The sequence below is a fragment of the Panthera leo genome, chromosome A2 (assembly GCF_018350215.1).
Source record: "Panthera leo isolate Ple1 chromosome A2, P.leo_Ple1_pat1.1, whole genome shotgun sequence".
Taxonomy (NCBI): Eukaryota; Metazoa; Chordata; class Mammalia; order Carnivora; family Felidae; genus Panthera; species Panthera leo.
This window is the reverse complement of record NC_056680.1, coordinates 164,251,511-164,271,647: the sequence shown is the minus strand read 5'-3', so window position 1 is coordinate 164,271,647 and position 20,137 is coordinate 164,251,511. Positions and strand designations below refer to the sequence as shown.

Sequence of the window (20,137 nt, the reverse complement as noted above, 5' to 3'; positions counted from 1 at the left end):
ACCCAGGAAATAAAAAGATCACAATCCTATCATTCCTTCTAAAAATATTGAACAATTCCTTAAACATTAAAGACATACTTTATTTCTCCAGCTATCTAACTGCATTTATTTAAACTTTCCCCACCCACCATGGCTCACAGACCCCTTTCTCCACCACTGCTGGCATATCAGATACCCTTTTCTTCCCTGCCACCCCTCCCCAGTCCCACCCCCCATTCTTTCCTAAGTGTGGTGCCTCCATTGTACCTAGTACAACACCCAGATGTGATAGCTACTTAATATTTGTGTGAGGTTTGAGCAGTGAGCACATCTCTACTGATGTGTCTTAAGATGGCCCTCGCTTGCTGGAAGGCCACACTGAGGGGACACCCACCGGGGGTTTACAGACAGATACGACGGCGTCTATAGGCTTCATGGAACCAAGAGGTTATGGGACTTTTTCTGGCGAGCACATCCGTGGCTGTCATCAGATCCTCAAAAGGGATCTGTAATCCAAGGATAATGATACTCATGCTATTGGTTCAGTTTGAGCTTATGAACTCATACAACTTCCAGATGTTTCAACATCCACCTCCCGTGGGGCCAAGCCCCCAATATGTACAGGTGACAGGCTGGGTCTGCTCTCTCTTTTCCTGCTGTCTTTCCACACCTGTTGTATAACTACTGCCTTTGAAGTTATTCAAGTGTAAGATGAGATTGAAAATTACCTACTGCCTTCTTCCAAAGCATGTAGAATTTACGAAGCGTTGCTTACTTTTTAAAAATCAGGAGAAAAACATTTGTTATAGCCTCATTTTTTCCTCATTTCAAAAGCAACTCATTAAATAACTAATTAAATATGAAAAGTTGCTATGAAAACCCTAATGCCTCCAGGGACAGTGCAATAAAAAGAATAGCTACATCTATCCATAAGACATGAAGACAAAGGACTGCCTTAAGTATATCTATGCCTTTTCTCAACTGATCTCTGGACAAGGTCGTTTTAATTTGCATCTATAATGCTTACTTTATGGGGGTGCCTGGGTGGTTCAGTTGGTTAAGCATAAGACTCTTGATTTCGGCTCAGGTCATGATTTTATGGTTCGGTTCGTGGGATCCAGCCACGTGTTGGGCTCTGTGCTGACAACGCGGACCTGAGGGAGCCCACTTGGGATTCTCTCTCCCTCTCTCTGCCACTCCCCACATCTCTCTCAAAATAATAATTTTTTAAAAACCCTGCTTTATAATGCTTACTTTAGCAGTTTCCAGTTAATATCAGTTTTTGTGTTAATCTTCTTAGTATATTATTTGTACCATGTCTCACCTGAAATTTCCTGATTTGGATCCAAAAAACAGGGGGGAAAGGGGAAGTGGTTCTGTTCTTTGTTTTTAAATTTTTTTAACGTTTATTTATTTTTGACGGGGGGAGAGGGGCAGAGAGGGGCAAGACACAGAATCCGAAGCAGGCTCCAGGCTCCGAGCTGTCAGCACAGAGCCCGATGTGGGGCTCGAACCCACGAACCGTGAGATCATGACCGGAGCCGAAGTTGGATGCTTAACCACCTGAGCCACCCAGGCAACCCTGAAATGGTTCTGTTCTGATTCTGCAATTGCTAGCTGTGTGATTTTGGCTAATTCACTCACCCTCTCTAAGCCTTATTTCCTCCCTTGTAAAATCAGACTGTGAATTAGATACCTGGTTTGTAAGCTGTGCTCCACCCTGCTGGAGAAGGGGAGGGGTGCTCTGCTGACATGTCGGGGACACTAGGGAAGTGCTTTCACCTCCTTCCTGTGTTGGACTTGGCTTGTTTCCTTTGGGGAAAAGGTTTCTCTTACTAAAACAAAAGTCCAAAAATCATGGGGCGAGAGGGTCTGTAAAATGCTTAAAAGTGGAACACTTTATGATTTTATAGACCAACCCATCTTAGAATGGACATACAAACCCTCACCAAATGCTGCAAACAAGACCCACTCAAATATCGTTGTTATGTGAACACACGTGGTTAAGTCCTCACTAAACAGTGGTTTGAAATCTCCATGCCAAGAATAGTATTTTGTGCTTGAATGTTTTCTTCAAAGCACCAGTGTCACGGGCCTTATCCCCAGATGTGGCATCACCCAGATGTGCTCAAGGTCCTTCATCTAGCAGGAGGAAGAGCTGGGTAAGAGTCAGGGGCATCTACACCAAAGCACACTGTTCTCCCACTTTCCAGAAAAGAGAGCTTTGGCAAGGAGGGAAGGTGCCCATCTCACCCTCCTAAGGAGAGGGAGTCGATAAAATGCATTGAGAAAAATCTGAAGCATTAAGGCTTTCTTATTTTTAATGACAGAACAGTCTTTTGTCTACAAAGTTCTCTTATTAATATCATTCTTTACAAGTGTACCCTATATGATGTGGATTTCGGCGGGGGGCGGGGGATGGAGTGTTTATTTTGCTTTTCAACGATCAGAGCCAAGTATTCTAACTGTCTCAAGTCTTTTCAAGAATTTCTCAGGCTACGTCAAGAAATACCACATTTATATACACACGTTACTACCTACATGTGTGTGTGTGCCTTAATGCCTTAAAGTACCTGTTGCTTCTAAGTAAACTTGAATTTTACCCGGGACATCCCAAACCCTTTTAAACTCTTTGAAAACCAGAAGCTTCCAGTACCCTTTTTAGTCCATCAGGGCACACCCAGATTAAGTAATGACACTCACAATGTATAATTTTTATGTCCAAGCCATTCTTCCAGTTTCCTATATGCCCCAAATCCTGTTCTTTTAAGGAGAAATCTGTTGTAAGTTCAAATTTCTCTCCTTTCTTCCAGAATTTCACTCATCCTCTGCTGCTTTCCACTGTAGTACTTTCCATGCCATCATGCTCTGAAACCCTTGCCTATAAGTGTTTCCTGCTTTCCAGAATCATCTCCAGGCTCCCACGGGTCCCGGGAACCCCTCTGCTGTCCCAACCTTAAGCCATCCCAGCTGGCTCCCTGTTCTCCCCTGGCCTCCCCTCTTCCGTATCACCCATTCATCAAAAGAAAAATCTTCCTCTGATCCAACATCTGTCTAATAAAGGGATGGGGTATAAGATGGGCTATTAACATTTAAAAATAAGTGTCCTGCCCTCTCCCATCCAGAGACCTGATTTAGGATAGGTGAGGAGTGTCATAATTCTAGCATCCCCTGAGCGAACACTGTAACAACCCCTCAAATGTTCTACCGCGGAGAATAAAACTTGCCTCTTCAAAATACAGAAGCACATCCTTTCATTAATTTTAAAACATACGTCACCGCCACGCAAGGGGATCTCTGCTGAATATTAATCTCTACAGAGAAAATGTTTCGCATTCTTGCTTGTGATGTTCATCTTGCTGTGGGTAACCTATTTAAAGGGTTGAATCTATCGTTCCCAGACCATGAATCCCCATTACATTCAACAAGAATCCTAGGAGCAAGCTGGAAAACAGACTTTGACCTTTTAAAATGTTTTGAAAGAGCACCCCCTCCCAACCACCAGTTTCCCCATTTTATTCAGCAGATTCTGTCGGTGCCTTCTGGTCGGTCTCCCCCACTCCACACACCCAGCCGCGCCCACGGACAGTTTTTAGAAGCCTGTGTTCCAAATTAACAACTTAGCAGCTGGAGATGATGCTCACAGTTTCCAGCAGTTTCAGATGTAGGGAAGCAGTTTTTCTTGAGTTCTGGCAGGGGACGTTAAATCTCCTAAAACACTGATCAGATACGAGTAAGGGGACAATATATAAATTGTCACGGCAAATTCTATTATCAAGACTTGATTCTATCACTAATGTGCTCTGCAAAGCCATCGGTGGGGGACTGCACTCTGGGTCCTATGGCGTCCCAGCCACCACTGTGAAACAGGGATGGGGGCCCCTACCAAGCGCAGTCTGCGATGATGGCAGTTTGTCCTACGAAGGGACTGCTGCACATTTCTTTCTACTCCAATGCCACAAAATCCTCCTAGGATCGGAAGCCAGAAGCAGCAACAGGGATTGCTATTTGGGACTTGCCTGATACAAGGCCAGCTCTTATATAAATGCAGTGAGAACCGGTACTGCAGGTATGTGTGCAACCTGTCAGTAATTCCAAGGGTGCCAAGACTGTCCTCCCCATGACCGCTACTTAGTTTGTCATTAATGACTATGAGTAAACCGTGTATTTGTTTTGTTTTTGCTGTTGTTCCACTGGCTGTCCTAAACTTTGGGCCCGAAATTCCAACCATTAACAATCCCTTTGGGTTTCATTACCGGTGGCCATTGTTCAGGTTACGGATGCTCTCAAGGCGAGTAATGCATTGCACAGACAGGCTTATACTCTTCGTAGGGATTGGGTTTTGCCCCAGTCGTTTAGCGAGGGCCAGGGGGATCGGCACACATGAAGGTTCTAGCAGAGTCAACTCTGAGCAAACAATGGCCTGTTGCAGGTGCCAGTAGCTGTCGGGGCCCACGCGGGACAGGGCATGAAGAAGGTGATGGAGGAAAAAGGAGGACTCGGAATCGGGATCGCATCACGTCACCTGGGCTACTTTTCCTGGATCCTCCCGCCCCCTCCTTTCCTTTACGTCCCACTTCAAGGGACACACACCAGCCAAGGCAGGAAGGAGATAAGAATGTCAGCCTCCTGCAGAATGACACCAACTAAGGATTAGGGTTCAACCCCAACCCACCGAAGTGGTTCCCACTCCTATGCTTTGAGGCCACAAGGCAACAAGACCTGGAACCTGAAATAAAAACATTTTAGCTTTCCAAACGACCTCTGAACCAAGAATACATGATCTCCACACAACACCTTTTACTTTTTTTGTTGTTGCTGTTAATGTTTATTTTTGGGAGAGAGAGAGAGCGCGAGCAAGTGGGGGAGGAGCAGAGAGAGGGGGACAGAGGATCCAAAGCAGGCTTTGCACTGACAGCACAGAGCCCGACGTGGGGCTTGAACCCACAAACTGTGAGATCATGACCTGAGCTGAAGTCAGATGCTCAACGGACTGAGCCACCAAGGCGCCCCCACGTAACACCTTTTTAAAGCAAGGGCTTCAAACAACCGTCCATCTCCACACGCTTATAGAGACTCGCTTCCTCTGCAAATTTGAGTCTTTCCCTGAACTTTCAGTCTGGATAAACGGACTCCTTCTGCCCTTGCTCACGAGAGCGGGTGAAAGATGTCCATCACGAAACCAAATCAATTAATGCCAAACACAGGCGCAGCTCATCTCCATAAAGGATAATAATGCCACAATCCCGCTGAGACAGACACATGGTAACTGTTCGTGACTATCAGTGACTGGCATCCAACAGGCACGCTGGAGATGACGGTGTTCTGGTGAAAGTTCATGGGAAGCAACCTCCCACCCTCAAAATTCCCCAGATTTTCTCCAGGGAGCGTTTGAAGGTCTTGGCTAAGCATTCCATGGTTAACTCCAGTATTGAAAGGGAGGGACTAAGTTCAATGCAATGTATCACATAATAAAATGTGTTTACTGCCAGGGAAAAAGCCTTTTTCAGAGAGAAATGTCAGCTGCATTCTGTTTGTTTTGAATTTGGGCTTTGCATACAGCCGATCTGGGATTGTTTGGGTTTTCACTAGGCCTCTTGAGTGACACTAGCTTATTGACTTCTTTTAAAAAATTTTTTTAAACATTTATTCATTTTGGAGAGACAGAGTGTGAGCGGGGGAGGGGCAGAGAGAGAAGGAGACACAGAATCCGAAACAGGCTCCAGGCTCTGAGTTGTCAGCACACAGCCCAACGCGGGGCTCGAACTCACGGACCGCAAGATCATGACCTGAGTCGCAGTCGGAGGCATAACCAACGGAGCCACCCAGGTGCCCCTGACTTGTTTTAATACATCATGTAACTTGCATCTCAGGAGATGGGAAATGCCCATAGACGCCCAAGCACGACAGATTATGGCTCCAAGCTAGTCACTGCTTCTTTGCGACCCTGTTCTCTCCGGCGATGAGACTCAGTGTCCCGAGTCCTGAGTCTCCTCTAAGAACAGCACCTACCAGCCCTTTTCCTCTGCACAAAGACTTCACTGCTTCCCCCCCCCCCACCCCACCCGCACCTGGCCACTCCCCCTCCTCGCCAGGACCCACCTGGAGATCCCTATACATCCTGTTCTGCACACACTCCCTCTAGGATGCCCAGGACTTCTGAGTTCTCCCCTTCACCCATCCACCCAACGGGCGGCCAGACTGTTTCTCTCTTTCTTCAGAGTCCTAGATGTATTTCTACACAATCTTAAGAATCTACTGTCCCTGCTCCTGTCCTGTTCCTTCCAGTGTCCTCTTTATCCAGAGTGTCTTAAGTGACTTAGAGCATGAGCAGAAGAGCATTTAACTTACACCAGTAGGACTGCCACAACCATTGTCATTTTTTGAGTCGTGAAAGGACCACCTCGGAAGTAAGTCACGTTCGTACTCCCTAATACTGAATCTTGTTTTTCTGGGTTTCCTTTTACTATTTCTTTCCGATTTACCTTCTCTACAGATGTTTCGTACTGACTGTTCCTTTAACAGAGTTTCATAAAAAATTCTTGTGATGGCCAAAGCCAGTTCCTCCGTTTCAGTATCTGATTTTACTACTGAGATAAACACCAGGATCCAATGCAAAGAGCACCAGGCAGAAGACGTTAGAAGTCCGGCTCCTGGGTCATCGTTGTCTGTGTGCCCCTGGGCAAGTCTGTCCTCTCGCAGAATTCCCAGCTCTGTGCATTTTAACGCCGCGTCACAGAAGGTGTTGTTTATAAAATTTCATTCATTTCCAAAAACTCTCACAGTGGCATTGTTATTACAAATGTCTAGATAAATAATTTAACCTCTCAATCAACACTGGGTCCTGGGGCTCCTAATTTAATAGGAGAATAGACACATCAGGGCCATACATATGGGCTTGTGCAGCTCAGAGAAACGTGAAAAACAACGAAAAAATAGCTGTTACCCAGTTAGTGTTATGAGACAGCTGGTTTCCAGGTCTCCAGAAGACACAGAAGTGATGCAAGTTAACACAGAGCCTAAGATCCAAGTCGCCAAGAGAACGCAGAATATCTCCGTGTGAAAAGGGGTGTTTTGGGGATCTTTTAAGGAAAGGCATATTCTCATTTATTTGTGAGATTCCTGAGCCCAACAGGTGGGCCTGATCATGGGGTGCATTCCTGAGGTCTTTTCCAAATCTGTGACCTTGTGGCACGTGAGGCCGGCAGTGTGTGTGTGTGTGTGTGTGTGCACTTGCGTGCAGTCATATCCACACACAACACAGATACCGAATCTGCCACTAAAAACGTACCCCTGCTCAATATTTTCAGCGAAAATGTTTCCTGGTTCACTGGAAGCATGGAGAATTAACCTTTCTGTCTTTTCTTACTCTCAGCAGTATTACTGATCACTGCCTTTCAATATTAAGTCATTTGAAATGAAGACAGTATACTTTACAATAAATTTGTGCTTTTACTTAAGGGGAAAAAATTCCTTAATTTGGTTCTCTAAGGAAGGATTTAGTTCGTTTGAGAGAATACAGTAAATTGTAGCCAAATCAGCCTCCGCTTTCTCTACCTCACCTGTGAGGTTTCGCTCTGGGCACGTGCTATGGCAGAACGCTGGCCAGCGTGGCTTTGGGTTTTACCGAGAAGCCTCTACCATCTGATTGGCTTCTGAGCCAAAGGGTGAAGTCAGCTCATTCAGCTTTCTGAATATTTTGTTTCCAAACACCTCTAGACTGTTAATACTTTATTCAAAAATAAATACTGGCATATCCAAAGAGAACGGGAAATGGTCTTCTAGAAGTCTATTCTCCATTTTATTCCAATGTGTTTACACAGCATCTTAAAAAAACAACTCCACACATTCCTCTACTCTTAGTACATATTTTAGCAAGAAAAAGGAAGGAGGGAAATGGCAATCTCTAATGAATAGGTCAAATCATTTGGTTTCATATCTTCTCCTAGATTTATCGTTCATTAATTTCTACTTACCCTCAGCATACAAAGTCATTTCCTGCTGCCACCCACATGCCTGGCTTCTGACTACCAAGGCAGGTAAGACACTGTACCATACCTCTGTTAGTCTAAGAACTATTAGTCTATTGTAATAACAAAATTTTATTCTACTATTATTTTTCAATGTTTATTATTTTTGAAAGACAGAGTGCGAGCAGGGGAGGGGCAGAGAGACAGGGAGACACAGAATCCGACGCAGGCTCCAGGCTCTGAGCTGTCAGCATGTAGCCCAACGTGGGGCTCGAACTCATGAACTGCGAGATCGTGACCTGAACCAAAGTCAGGAGCTTAACCGACAGAGCCACCCAGGTGCCCCTAACCGAATTTTAAAGAGTATAGGACATAAATATCAGGCTATAGAAAACCCAAATCCTCAGATGAATGCCTCCCAATATAAGAGGTAAGGTGTCAGGGCCCCAAAGTTTGGCAGGACAATTAAACGACTCCCAACCTAAAACCCAAAGCAAACCAAACCACAAACCAGCATCCATTTCTCTTTCTCTGTCTTGTAAAAAATGTTGTCTGTCTGTCCGGGCCTCCCTATTAACCCCCAGCCACCTGGGGATGGGGCTATCCCCTCAATAAAGAATGGGAGAACTCATCCAGAGCTCTGCAGTCTGAGCACACAGAATAGAGTTTAAATGTCTTTTAAAAATTGACAAACAGTGGGGGAAGAGGAAATAGTCTTCATGACTAAGGATTTTATTTACCTCTTTGTGTTTTGAGCAGTTTGGTAAGATTTAAGCCAACGTCCCCTAAAGGTGCATTAATTTTAGACATGAGATCTTTTCTCCGTCCTGTCTTACTTCTCCCACCCTGGTCCTGCCGCTGACCCTCAATGTGTTCTGCCTCACAGGGTGGGCACTGTGTCCTTCTGAGGGTCAAGAAGATGCCACCGAGAATGGAGGGGGACCTCCTGACCACTCCCTGCGGTCACAGCCGCCTCTGTCCTCAGCACTCTGCCCAACCACGGCTTCCACCATGGCCCCAGGTACAAGGATGGGGGGTTTCCAATGGTCAAAAGGCACAAAATCAAACAAGACCTTGCCCACCCTCCAAAACCCGCACCCCAATTAACTATTTCCACTCTCCCGACATGTGGAGGTATTAGGGAAAATGAGAGTGACATTGTACAGGCGCACATGCCTTCTGCCACGTAACACAGACAGGGCTTCTGAGAGCCCGCCTTTGGGCTCAGCCCTAGGAGCAATGTGCTTTCTCCGTAATTATTACCACAGTCCCATGGTCAGAAAGGCTACCCAAGTCCTCTCTGGAGCCTGCACGCCCAGGGCACATTTGGTTTATGCCTAGTGAGGAACGCGGTAATCAAAGGAAGCCCAGTTAGTCACGGGATGCTAATTGAGGGTGGACAGACTTCTTTCTGGAACAAATATTGTGTAGAATGACTCAAAAGGAGGAGGGGCTGGTTGGGTTGGTGTGAACCTCCTGGCGTTCATGCTACAGTGATCATTAACCTTCACAGGAGCTCTCCCACCGAACGTGCTTCTTACACTTTGGGATTTACACAGTCTTCTTCCCAGAAGAAATAAAATCGTGTTTAAGTTCTCCAGATGACGGTAATGATGATGATACCACTACTGAGGTGGTCTCTTTTTTTTTTTTTTGTAAATCAAAACATGGGTTTTGAGGAAACGACCCCAAAAATATAGATCCGAAGTTATCTCCATACCGCCTCTGAATAGTCCATGATGAGACTATCACACACTGTCCCCAAAGAGGCTCTCTGCTTTCCTGAACTCTAGTGGGGTCTCCTTCCTTGGCCCCAATCCTAGCAAGCAGGAGCTAACAACACCCCTAAAATAAATACGGGAAATCAGCTTATGCTGTTGACTTACCAAGCTTGAGCAAACTGCTCTGTGGATCTACTGGTGTCTCCCAGGATCTATTTTAATGATCTGCCTGAGGAGAACTAAGCAGTGATTAAAAGATAAGAGCCCTCACGATCTTCGAGAAGGGAGTTGCAGTATCTACATGAGTGGCAAGACACAGCGTGCAGGTTCCCCTTTACTCCGGAGACCGGGAGCCTCTGCAGATGGCGAGCCTCTTCAGGGCAGGGGGAGTGGCCATCCTCTGCCATATGGGGACACCAGTGCATTCCTGGCCATCCTTGGCCAGCACTGGGAGCCCTGCTCCTTCTCACCTGGGGGTCCCACTTGGTCCCAGCTGGGCATCCTTCAGCCTCCCTAGCGGGCACAGGCTGCACTCTCTACGTGCCCAGGATGAACAGCAATCTGCTCACTCCCTTCAAGAAATACTTAAGGAGGAAAAGGGACACAGGTCTCAAAAGAAAAGTCCTTTAAACCGAGCTCCTCTGTCCTCTTTTGACTTGTGATGGAACCAAACCAAAGTCCTGCTGGAGGGTCAGAATAAACTGAAATTTGGGGGGGGGGGTCTCACCTCCATCCACCACCCTCCCCATTACAAAGTAGTGACCACTGACAAATGCATAATTAGGCAGCTGTGCAGGAGACAGGCCTTTGTCCAAAGGTCCCCGGGCATCAAGTTTAAGCCGCCAGATGCTTGCTCCCTGTGGCTGTGCATTATTGATAGACCCGGGGATCTTTCAAAAATAGCACTCAGGAGCCGGGGAGGCAGACCCCAGCAAGGCTCACTCGGCGCTGGCTTCACCTCCAGCCTCTTGCTCAGGTGAGGGCGGTCATCTCCAATATAAGCTCATTCAAGAAGCACAGGTTTCCCCCCCTCCCGCGCACGCACACTCCAGAAAGCAGCATTACCTGTTCCTGCTGCTGCACGGATTTCCCTGAAGCATTGGTCTCCTTGGCTGTAGTCATGGTCCCCCGTCCAGGGCGCACACCGGCACAGGGGCAGGTGCGATCTGACGGCGAGTTCCGAGCCACCAGAGTCCAATCGGCGGGGAGGGGTGTGATTTAGTCCATGCTTCCGAAACCACACGGCTATTTTGGGGCGGGTGGGGGAGGGCGAGTGGGTAGACCAGCCTAGTTTTCTCTTTAAATGCAAGGAGCAGAGAGCGGATCCGAACAGGGGAGATGCTGCGGCTCAGCGGGGCTTCTCCAATTAGCAACAGCCTCCGCAATCGCCACAGAAACAATGGTAACTGCTTAGCAACCGGCAAGTGGCGGCGCGGTGCAGGAAGGGGACCCGAGTGATGCGCGCTGCTCCCGCCCGCCTCCCGCCTCCCGCGGCGCACGGCGCATGCTCCGCCACGGCTCGGCTGGGGAGGGGGCCTGGGGGCGGGGAGGGGGCCTGGGGGCGGGGAGGGGGCCGGGACCGAGAGCGCCGGGAGGAGGGGGCTCCGGGGGAGGAAGGGGGAGACTGGGGAGGGGGGCGGGGGGGAGGGGAGCCCGGGGAGGAGCCGGGTGAGTAGATTGGAGAGGGGGCGGCAGGGGTGGGGAGGGGCGCCGGGGAGGGAGCTGGGGGGGGGAGGGGGCGCGGTGGGGGGAGGGAAGAAGGGAGCTCTGGGGAGGAGAGGGAGACTGGGGAGGGGGCGCAGGGTGGGGGAGAGAGGAAGGGAGCCCCGGGAGGAGCGGGGCGAGTAGATTGGAGAGGGAGCTTAGGGGGTGGGGAGGGGGGGCCCCCGGGAGGAGAGGGGCAAGGAAACTGGAGAGGGGGCCCCAGGGGTAAAGGGGCGTCAGGGTGGCAAGAAGGGGCTGGGGAGGGGGACCCAGGCGGGGGCGCGATGCCCTGGCCCCGGGCACTGTCACCGCGCTCACTGCCAGGCCTGGGGGTGGCCGAGCCTGTGCCCAGACAGCAGTGCTCCCAGACAGGCAGGTCACACCCTGACGGGGGAGGGGGGGCACGGAGAGGGCACGAGGGAGAAGGTCTTTGTCCCTCCTTTGTGCCAAGTGCCCGGCGCGTTTGAGGAGGCAGATGGGCAGTGGGCTCCAAGGAGTGGCATCTTTTCTGTTTGCCCAGTGGGTTCTGCTAGAATGCTAGATGTGGAAAGGGGGGGCCTTCATTTTCCTTCACGGTCAGAAAACTTCCTAGGTTTCTCCTTTTTACTTAGTCTCCTGTTTCTCTTTGAAAATCAACCAGAACCTCAAGGGTGTCTGTCAGTTAAAAGAAAAAAAAAAAAAAAAGGAAAAAAAGCATCTGGGGTGACCTTATAGGAGCAAGGCTCCCTGCTGAGTCCTGAGCTCAAGGAGAAGGCAGGACAGAGATGGCCACGGTGTTGGCCCTGCCTGGTTTCTAGGAGCACTGACTGTGGGTCCTGCTGCTGCAGCCCCCTGACCCCTACCCCCGGGGAGGGGAGGGACGAGTTGGCTGGGGGAGGAGAGACACAAGGTGTGCAGAGCTGACGAGCTCTGAGTAAAGCTTGATTAGCCACTAGTTTGCAGGGGGGAGTGCCTCCTGGCCTTCCAGAAACACAGACCGACTCGGTGCACGGGGGCCTTCTGCTGCCCTTGTGTGTGTGAACAGTGCCCTCTGTGAACACTTCCTAACTCCTAGCTTCAGGCTGCCGCAGGCCCCCATGGCACGGGGAAGACACCCCTCCAGGCGGCACCAACAAACACGCCCAAGAAGAAAGTCCTTCTGGCTGGCCGCGCATCCTTCCTTCCAGAGAGAAAGGCAGAGTAGATCCGTTTCCCTTGAAAAGCTGTAAAATGGCAGGCTTTCCCTTGTTCGGGTCCTTCCCAGTGCCCCTGACCACCAGTCATTTTACAAAAGCAAACACACTTGCAAGATCCGATGCACTGGGTCCTTCTTCACAGATGACGGATAAATCTAGATCACGGCGGAGTTGCCTGGCCACCTCTGCCACAGCCTGAACTTCGTTCTGGGGGAAGTGTTTGCTTGGCATCGATTCTAAGACATCGAGCTAGGCAGCTGCAGTTTGCGTGGTTTGTCCGAGAATAAATTAAAAAAAAAAAAAAAAAAAAAAAAGGAAAACCCCACGTAAATCGCTCGTCACACAGTAAGGGTCTGGTTAGTGTGTGTTGCTTTTGCTTCAGGCCTCCCCACGGGACAGGGTGTCTCCAGGGTGGGAGCAGCAAAGTTGTGGATCCGTGGCGTCCTCCTCTGTGTGGCCCCACTACCGGGGGTCTGCACGCGAGTTACTACCACTCCCGGCCGCGAGGATTGTGCCAAGCCACGCAGACTCTCAGGGGGATCTTCATACGGCCCCAGGCTCATCCATGGATGGCCCCGCGCGGTCACACCCCTAGGCCTCAGGGAGTCACTGCAAACCCGCCCTTGGGACCCCAGCCGCGAAGACCCAGGAAGAAGGGCTGAACAGTGAGGCGAGCAGCCGCTACCCACGTTACCCGCCACGTGCCTGGACCACAGGGACCCGGGGGACTCGGGGGCCAGGGAAGCGACTGGCCAGGCCTGGACCACGGCGGCCTCGGCTGCAAAATACCCCGGGCACTATCTCGGTCTTATTCCCGAGTACCTCAGGGCTGGTCTGTCCTCCTGTTTCCTCCCGAATGAAACTCCTGAGGGGGCTCAAATCCTACCCCAGCATCTGAGAGGAGCTGTGGCTAACCCCGGGAGGCCAGGACCACCAGCAGGAGAGGTGGTAGCCCGGGGTGCTGGGTGCTGGTGGTAGGGAAGGGCGGGAGGCCCCTCGGGTGTTTCCTTTGCACTTCTCAGCCAAGACCTTCCGTTTTACCCTACATCTAAAATGAATGTGGCTGTAACGACAGTTCCCCCACGTTTGCGAGATTATACCTGATCCCCGAAAGGGGTCTCCTGCTGACTTCAGATCGTGAGGTCACGTGAGCGCTCGCCTGGCCAGCCCTCCCACCCACCACGACCCCCGTTCATCACCCCTGTTCTCAGGAGCCACCGGGTAGAAAAGTCTGAGAATCACCAGTCGACGGCCAGGCCAGGCCAGGCTGTGCCACTCAGACCCTTTACGTGGATTTTCTGGCGCCACGTCCCCCAGGGGGCTGACTTTTCTGCACACTCGACTTGACTGCTTTTAAAAGAGAAAGGTCGGGTTCTCCCACCAAGCAAACGCGACAACACGGATGAACCTGGACGGCCTTCCTCTTGAGTGAGCCACGCAGGAGAAATACTGCGTGATCCCACTTAGAGGAGATGCCAAACGGTCCAACTCCTGGGAGCAGAGGAGAGGATGGTGATGGCCAGGCCCGAGGCAGGGAAACAGGAGCGGATGTGGATGAAACGTCCGTTAGGAGCGACGGAGAAGTTCCGGAGAGGAGCATACGACATCGGGCCCGTACAGGACAACCCTGCACGGCTCACTCAGTCTGTTAGGAGTCGATCTCCTGTTAAATGTTCTTACCACAAGAGCAATCTTAAAACCAGAGAGGAAGGGCTGCATTTTATCACCATTTAAACATTCATCATTATCCCTCCGGAGCACAAGCACCGTGGTGCCCACGTTAATCCTTCAGCTGCAAGTGGGTGCGTCTCACTCCAGATCTGGGGAGCCATCTCCAGGGGGAATCCAACCAGATTCTCCTGCGCATTATCAGCACTGCCTTCTAAACTCCTCCCTCAGAGGGGCGCCTGGGTGGGTCCATCGGTTAAGCATCCGGCCTCTGCTCAAGTCATGATCTCACGGTTCGTGAACTCGGAGCCCCGCATCCGGCTCTGTGCTGACAGCTCGGAGCCTGGGTCCTGCTTCCAATTCTGTGTCTCCCTCTCTCTCTGCCCCTCCCCTGCTCATGCTCTGTCTCTCTCTCTCTCTCAAAAATAAATAAACATTAAAAATATTAAAAAATAAATTAAAATAAACTGCTCTGTCAGAGAGAAAGCTATCAACCAGCGAATACGGGGGGGGGGGTGCAGACCCCACCCCTCAACATAAGGAATTTACAGACACATTTCTGGAAAGCGCCAGGAATAAATACCATGGCTTCCAAATTCTAGAGACTGTGGAAAGGACACCTCGGAGAAGAGTCAGGGTGACTCAAGCAGGAACAGGGGCGCCCCCCAAAACCGCATCCTCCACACTCCTCCCCTGTGCTTTCCTCGATGAAGGTTTACTTAAGGTCATACATACTCAGCAAGGGGACAGTGCTTACCTGCCCCCGCTAACAACGACAGCAGCACGTGGTACTGTGCTGAACGCGGTATGTCCCCCAAGCAGGGGAACCCCTGCTTCCCCTACTTTATAAAAGGAAATTGAGATTTCGAGAATTGAAATCTGAAACCCACGGTTACCCAGAGAGCAAGGAACCAAGCCAGAATGTGAACCTCAGCAGTTCAGGTTCGGGACCCCCATACTGCACTGCCTTGAATGCCTGAATAGACTATTGAAAACGTTTAAATAGTCTAGGGGCGCCTGGGTGGCTCAGTCGGTTGAGTGTCTGACTTCGGCTCAGGTCATGATCCATGGTTTGTGAGTTCGAGCCCTGCCCCGGGCTCTGTGCTGACAGCTCGGAGCCTGGAGCCTGCTTCGGATTCTGTGTCTCCCTCTCTCTGAGCCCCTCCTCCGCTTGTGCTCTGTCTCTCCCTGTCTCTCAAAAATAAATAAATGTAAAAAAAATATGTAAATAGTCTATGTGCCAGGAATGACCCTGAGAATTATATATATATATATAATCTTCTTCATTAACCCTTAAAAAATCTCTGCTTTAGTTTGCTAGGACCACAACAGAGCACAATGGATGGAGGGCTTCCACAGCAGAGATTTATTCTCTCATTTCTGGAAGCCAGAAGTCCAAGATCAAGGCATTGGTTCCTCCTGAGGCCTCCCTCCTTGGCTTATAGATGACCCTTTGGCCCGTGCCCTCACGTGGTCCCTCTGTGTGTGTGTCTGTGTCCAAATCTCCTCTTCTTATAAGGACACGAGTCAGATTGGCTTCAGGCCCACCCAGTGACCCCACTGTACCTTGCTCACCTCTTCAAAGACCCCACCTCCAAACACGTTCTGAGGTCCTGCCTGTTAGGGATGAACACACGGATGGAGGGGGACACGATTGTAACACTATTAGCTCCCTTTTTACGTATGAGGAAATGGAGGCTTCAAATAATTACTGCGTTCCTCCCAAATCATGTAGGCAGCAGTACGTGGCAGGGTTGGCATTTAGATCCAGTTCTGTGCGATCAAAGCCCGTTGCTGCGCATGCATACCGCGTGCACGCGTGCACGCTCCCCGCGCCTCTTCAAACACCTGCCGAGTGCTCGGGCAGGAGCGGCTTCCCGAAACTCTCCAAAGGAGAGGAAGGCTTCTGATCGCCCCAGCTCCTGCTGAGTCGCTAAATGGGTCTCGCTAAGGCCTTACTCCGGGCGACTCCCCCCCCCTTTGGTGTCAAGAAAGATCCCACTTCAAGCCACGCAAGAGCTTAGGAGGAGGATCTCGGGCTTTGGGAGGTCAGGCTGCACCCAGCAAGGACTAGGCCGGCGCCTGTTCTCGGCCAAGCCGACTCTTCCCTGGAGCCTGGCGGAGCACACGCCAGGCCTGGCAGCCAACGGGGACTCGACCAGCTGCCGGTCCTGCCGTGTTACTGCCTCCGTGCCCACCCACCCTGCTGCCCGGAGCTGTTGGAAATCTCTCGTGTCTGCAATCAGCCTCACCGAACGGACCCGAGCCCGATCAGCCCTTTGCAGGTGCATCTGGAGAGAGGCTGCTTCACGCGGGCGCACGCCAATTTTGCCTCCTCCTCTCCCCGCCCCCGGTGTGTCCGGCTGGGGCGCCGGCACAGGCTCAGCTACTTAAGTTTGTTTGCAGACTCGCAGGCCCGGATCCCCTGCAGCTTGATGTGAGCTCCCGCTCCTCGGATTTCCACTCGCCTTGGCCCAGAGCCCATCAGCCACAACAGCTTTGCGTCAAGAACATCGGATCTGCAAGGCTTTACCGAGCCTCTACTATGTGTGGACGGCAAACCCACCCACTGGAACAGACGCACTGGCCTACACGCTGCCATAAGGTAGGGATCAGGATGTCTTTAGAATCTGGGAAGATTTTGAACTTTGCAGCATTAACCATCTGCAAGAGAAGCTACTTCTAACTTACAGTTCCCTGAAAATAAAAAATACGGGCAGCAAGGCAAGATTCCCTGGAGAGCCAGGCTGAGATCCAAAGAAGCAATTTGAAGGTAAATAAATAAAAAGTAAATACTGAGCATTACCAAGGAGAAGGAGAATGTGGGTAAGTTTCCTAAAGACTGGGTTCTGGGTTTCTCTAGACAAAAAGACCAATAGGGTTTATATACATTATATATATATACACATATATATATATACACATATATATATAACATATTTGTATTATTTATATATAATTAATATATTAATTAATAATATAAATATTTACATTATTTATGTATTAAGGAACTGGCTCACTCAATGTGGGGGCTTGCAAATCTGAAGTTTGCAGAACAGGCCAACAGCTGGAAACCCAGGGAAGAGCAGCCTGAGTCAAAGGCCATCTGGAGGTAGAATTCCCTCTTCCTCGGGGGAGGTCTGTCTTTTTCTTAATGACTTCAACTGATTGGATAAGGCCCACCCACATCATGGAGGGTAATCTGCTTTACTCAAAGTCTACTGCTTTAAATGTTAATCACATTCAGAAAAACAAAAACAAAACCAATTAAAAAAAAAAAAAAAAGGAAAGAAAACAAAAACCATAGCAGTACCTAGTTTGACCAAAAACGGCGTCCCATGACCCAGTCACATTGGTACACAAAATTAACGGTGACAGGCCATAAGTAGAAGTGATAGATAGTAGTATCTTAATATTCTCAATTTACTCTTCTCCTCCTTCCCTTTCCCACCTTTCTACCTGGAATGCTTCCCACAGTCTTGAGCCGTGAGATCGAGACCATTGGTAGGATAAACCCTTGGGAAGGCGCCTAGAGACCCAAGGACCTTGTGAGAAGGAACAGCCATAGTGTCCCTGGCTGCTTACCTCCAAAACTCATATACAGGAAAGACAAATGGACTTCTCTCTTGTGTAAGTCACTGTTACTTTAGGTGTTCTGAATTCAAGTCAACACAGTACAAATTCCTCTTCTGTCTTCTCTGTTTTCCTCCTAATAGTTGCGCTAAGAGTGTCCCCATAGAATTACAGCCAATGCAATAAGGAAGGAACACTTACGGATCTGTCTCATCCGACATAGGAAAGATGGGTACTAGAGGTAGCAAATGGGTGAGCCTCTAAATCGGGGCCCGCATGCTATGGCCCGTGGGCCTGATGCAGTCCACTTCCTGTGCTTTAAGTACAGTTTTATTGGAATGCAGCTGTGCCCATTTGCTTCCATACTAGCAGCTGTTCTTACGACACAGTGGCAGAACGGACACCCGTGACGGAGGCCATGTGGCCGGTAAAGTGTAATACTTACTATCTGGTCCTCTGCAGAAAAAGTTTGTTGATCCCCGGCCCGCAGTAACTCTGTTGCACGTCAACTAAAGGTATGTGGATCCATTCAGAATCCCAAATTCAACAGGAAAAAACCTTCCGGGATCAAAGCAGACCAGCTCCACAACCCCCAGAAAGGAAAGAGGATAGGAGAAGCCTAACGTGTTTCACTGGTGGCCTCAGCTCACCGCCCACCGGCCCGTCAGAGCCCATCTCCTGTGTTGTGGAGCCGACTGTCCCCACCACACCCCCGGTGCACATCCTACAGCACCCTCTCCAGATGCACAACACTTTCACGGGACAGGGTTCGGTGCCCCAGACGCAGGAATCTCCTATGCATGTGAGGAATGCTGAAAGCATTCAAGTGGTCTGCCAAATCCTTACCACCATCGCTTACGGTAAGTGCTCAAAAATATTTGTTGGATAAATTAATAAGGTGGTGGAGTCCAAAGAGTCCAGTGATAACCTCATATCATATCTGAATGATCTTCACTTCTTTTCTCCCTAAAAGACGCTCCCCTCGCTGATCACAAACCTTTACAAGATAAGGTCATGCTAAGCGCTCTTCCTGGGGACTGAGGCCACTGTCTCCAGCTGCCTGGGAAGTCAACAGCTCTGTGTTTACTGAGAAATTATTATGTGCTAAGTCAGGAAATCTGTCTTCATGGCCTCACAGGAGAGGGAAACTTGTAGCAGATAAATGCCTTTTGGTCCTGCCGTAGGAAGTACAAGGAGAAAGGCAGCAGGGAGTAGAGGTGTCCGACTCTGTGTGAGGGGCGATGTAGAATTTACTGGATGCACTGCAGGCAATGCTAAGCAGTGATCAGAAGCAAGATAATGTGTGTACACAGAGTCGCACGGGTGGATGGTAAATGCAGCGCTTAAGGCAAAAAAGTCAGAAATATCCATATTTACACATGTAGACATACATGTGTGAGTATATATTTACATAAACATAGATGTACACAAAACAGATGTATGCATGTATAAATAAACCAAAACCTTATAACAAATAAAAAATGCGTTCCTACAAAACATGTGTTTTGCAAAAACACATACAAACTACGAGTTGCCCATCAAACAAAATCAATGCTTGCTGATGGCAGGGAGGGAAGAGAGTAGATGACAAGCTCAGTTGGGAAAAAGAAAGGGTAGAAGGGAGGCAGAAAGGGGGGGGGGGGGGGGAGGAAGCATGGAGAAAAGGAAAAGAAGGAAGAAGGAAGAAAGAGGGTGGGTTTTGCTTGACCCGCGGATGAAAACGTGCCACAAACTTCCCTCCACACCTCTCAGTCCCCTCACCTGTGAACAAGATGCAGCAAGTCCAAACAAAATGCTCTGTCACCCTGTGTGGTCACCTGTACCATGGGATGTGACCCTCACAACGGTGCCTTCATTCCTTAACGACAGGTAAGGAGCCTGGCTGCAGGGGAAGGACCGTTTGGCCAAGGCCACACAGACCGTGATCTGATTACTGCGCCCGGGGTGAGCCCACACCGGAGCCTCCCCGCCGGGCAGGAGCACCACACTCTCCAAATTACGTGTTCCCGAAGCTACCTGCCAGCTGGAAGGTTCCACGCTGTGAGTGCAGGTAGATGTTCCAAGGTTGGCCATCCAGTTTCTGAAAACCACTATAATGCGAAAGGGCTTTTAAACCAGCTCACATTTATGTCCGCACCCTGGCTCTCATTTATTTACTTTTTTTAAATGCACATAATTTACTTATTATGTACCATATTGTTCTCTAAATCCTTTCAACCTATAGGCTTTGTTTTTCTCCAAGATGGCACGTTTCTTTTCCGTCTCTTCCCTCCCCTGCCCCTTCCTTTCCTCACCCTTATAGGTGCAGCCTCAGTTCAACAATGCACTCAGGGTGTGATGTTTGGGA

At 49.6% G+C, this 20,137-nt stretch overlaps 1 protein-coding gene across 4 annotated transcripts in view; it reads right to left on the bottom strand.

Annotated features, from left to right (window-relative positions):
- Positions 1-20,137, bottom strand: part of DPP6 (dipeptidyl peptidase like 6) — an 859,550-nt gene that overhangs the window by 479,505 nt on the left and 359,908 nt on the right. Inside the window, exon 1 of one of the 4 annotated variants that reach the window (XM_042927195.1) lies at positions 10,736-10,851. The exons of the other annotated variants lie outside the window; for them this stretch is intronic. Coding sequence (XP_042783129.1) covers positions 10,736-10,792 — 57 coding nt within the window. The 5' untranslated portion in view covers positions 10,793-10,851. Of the gene's footprint in view, positions 1-10,735; positions 10,852-20,137 lie in introns of those variants that run through there. 4 annotated transcript variants of the gene reach the window in all.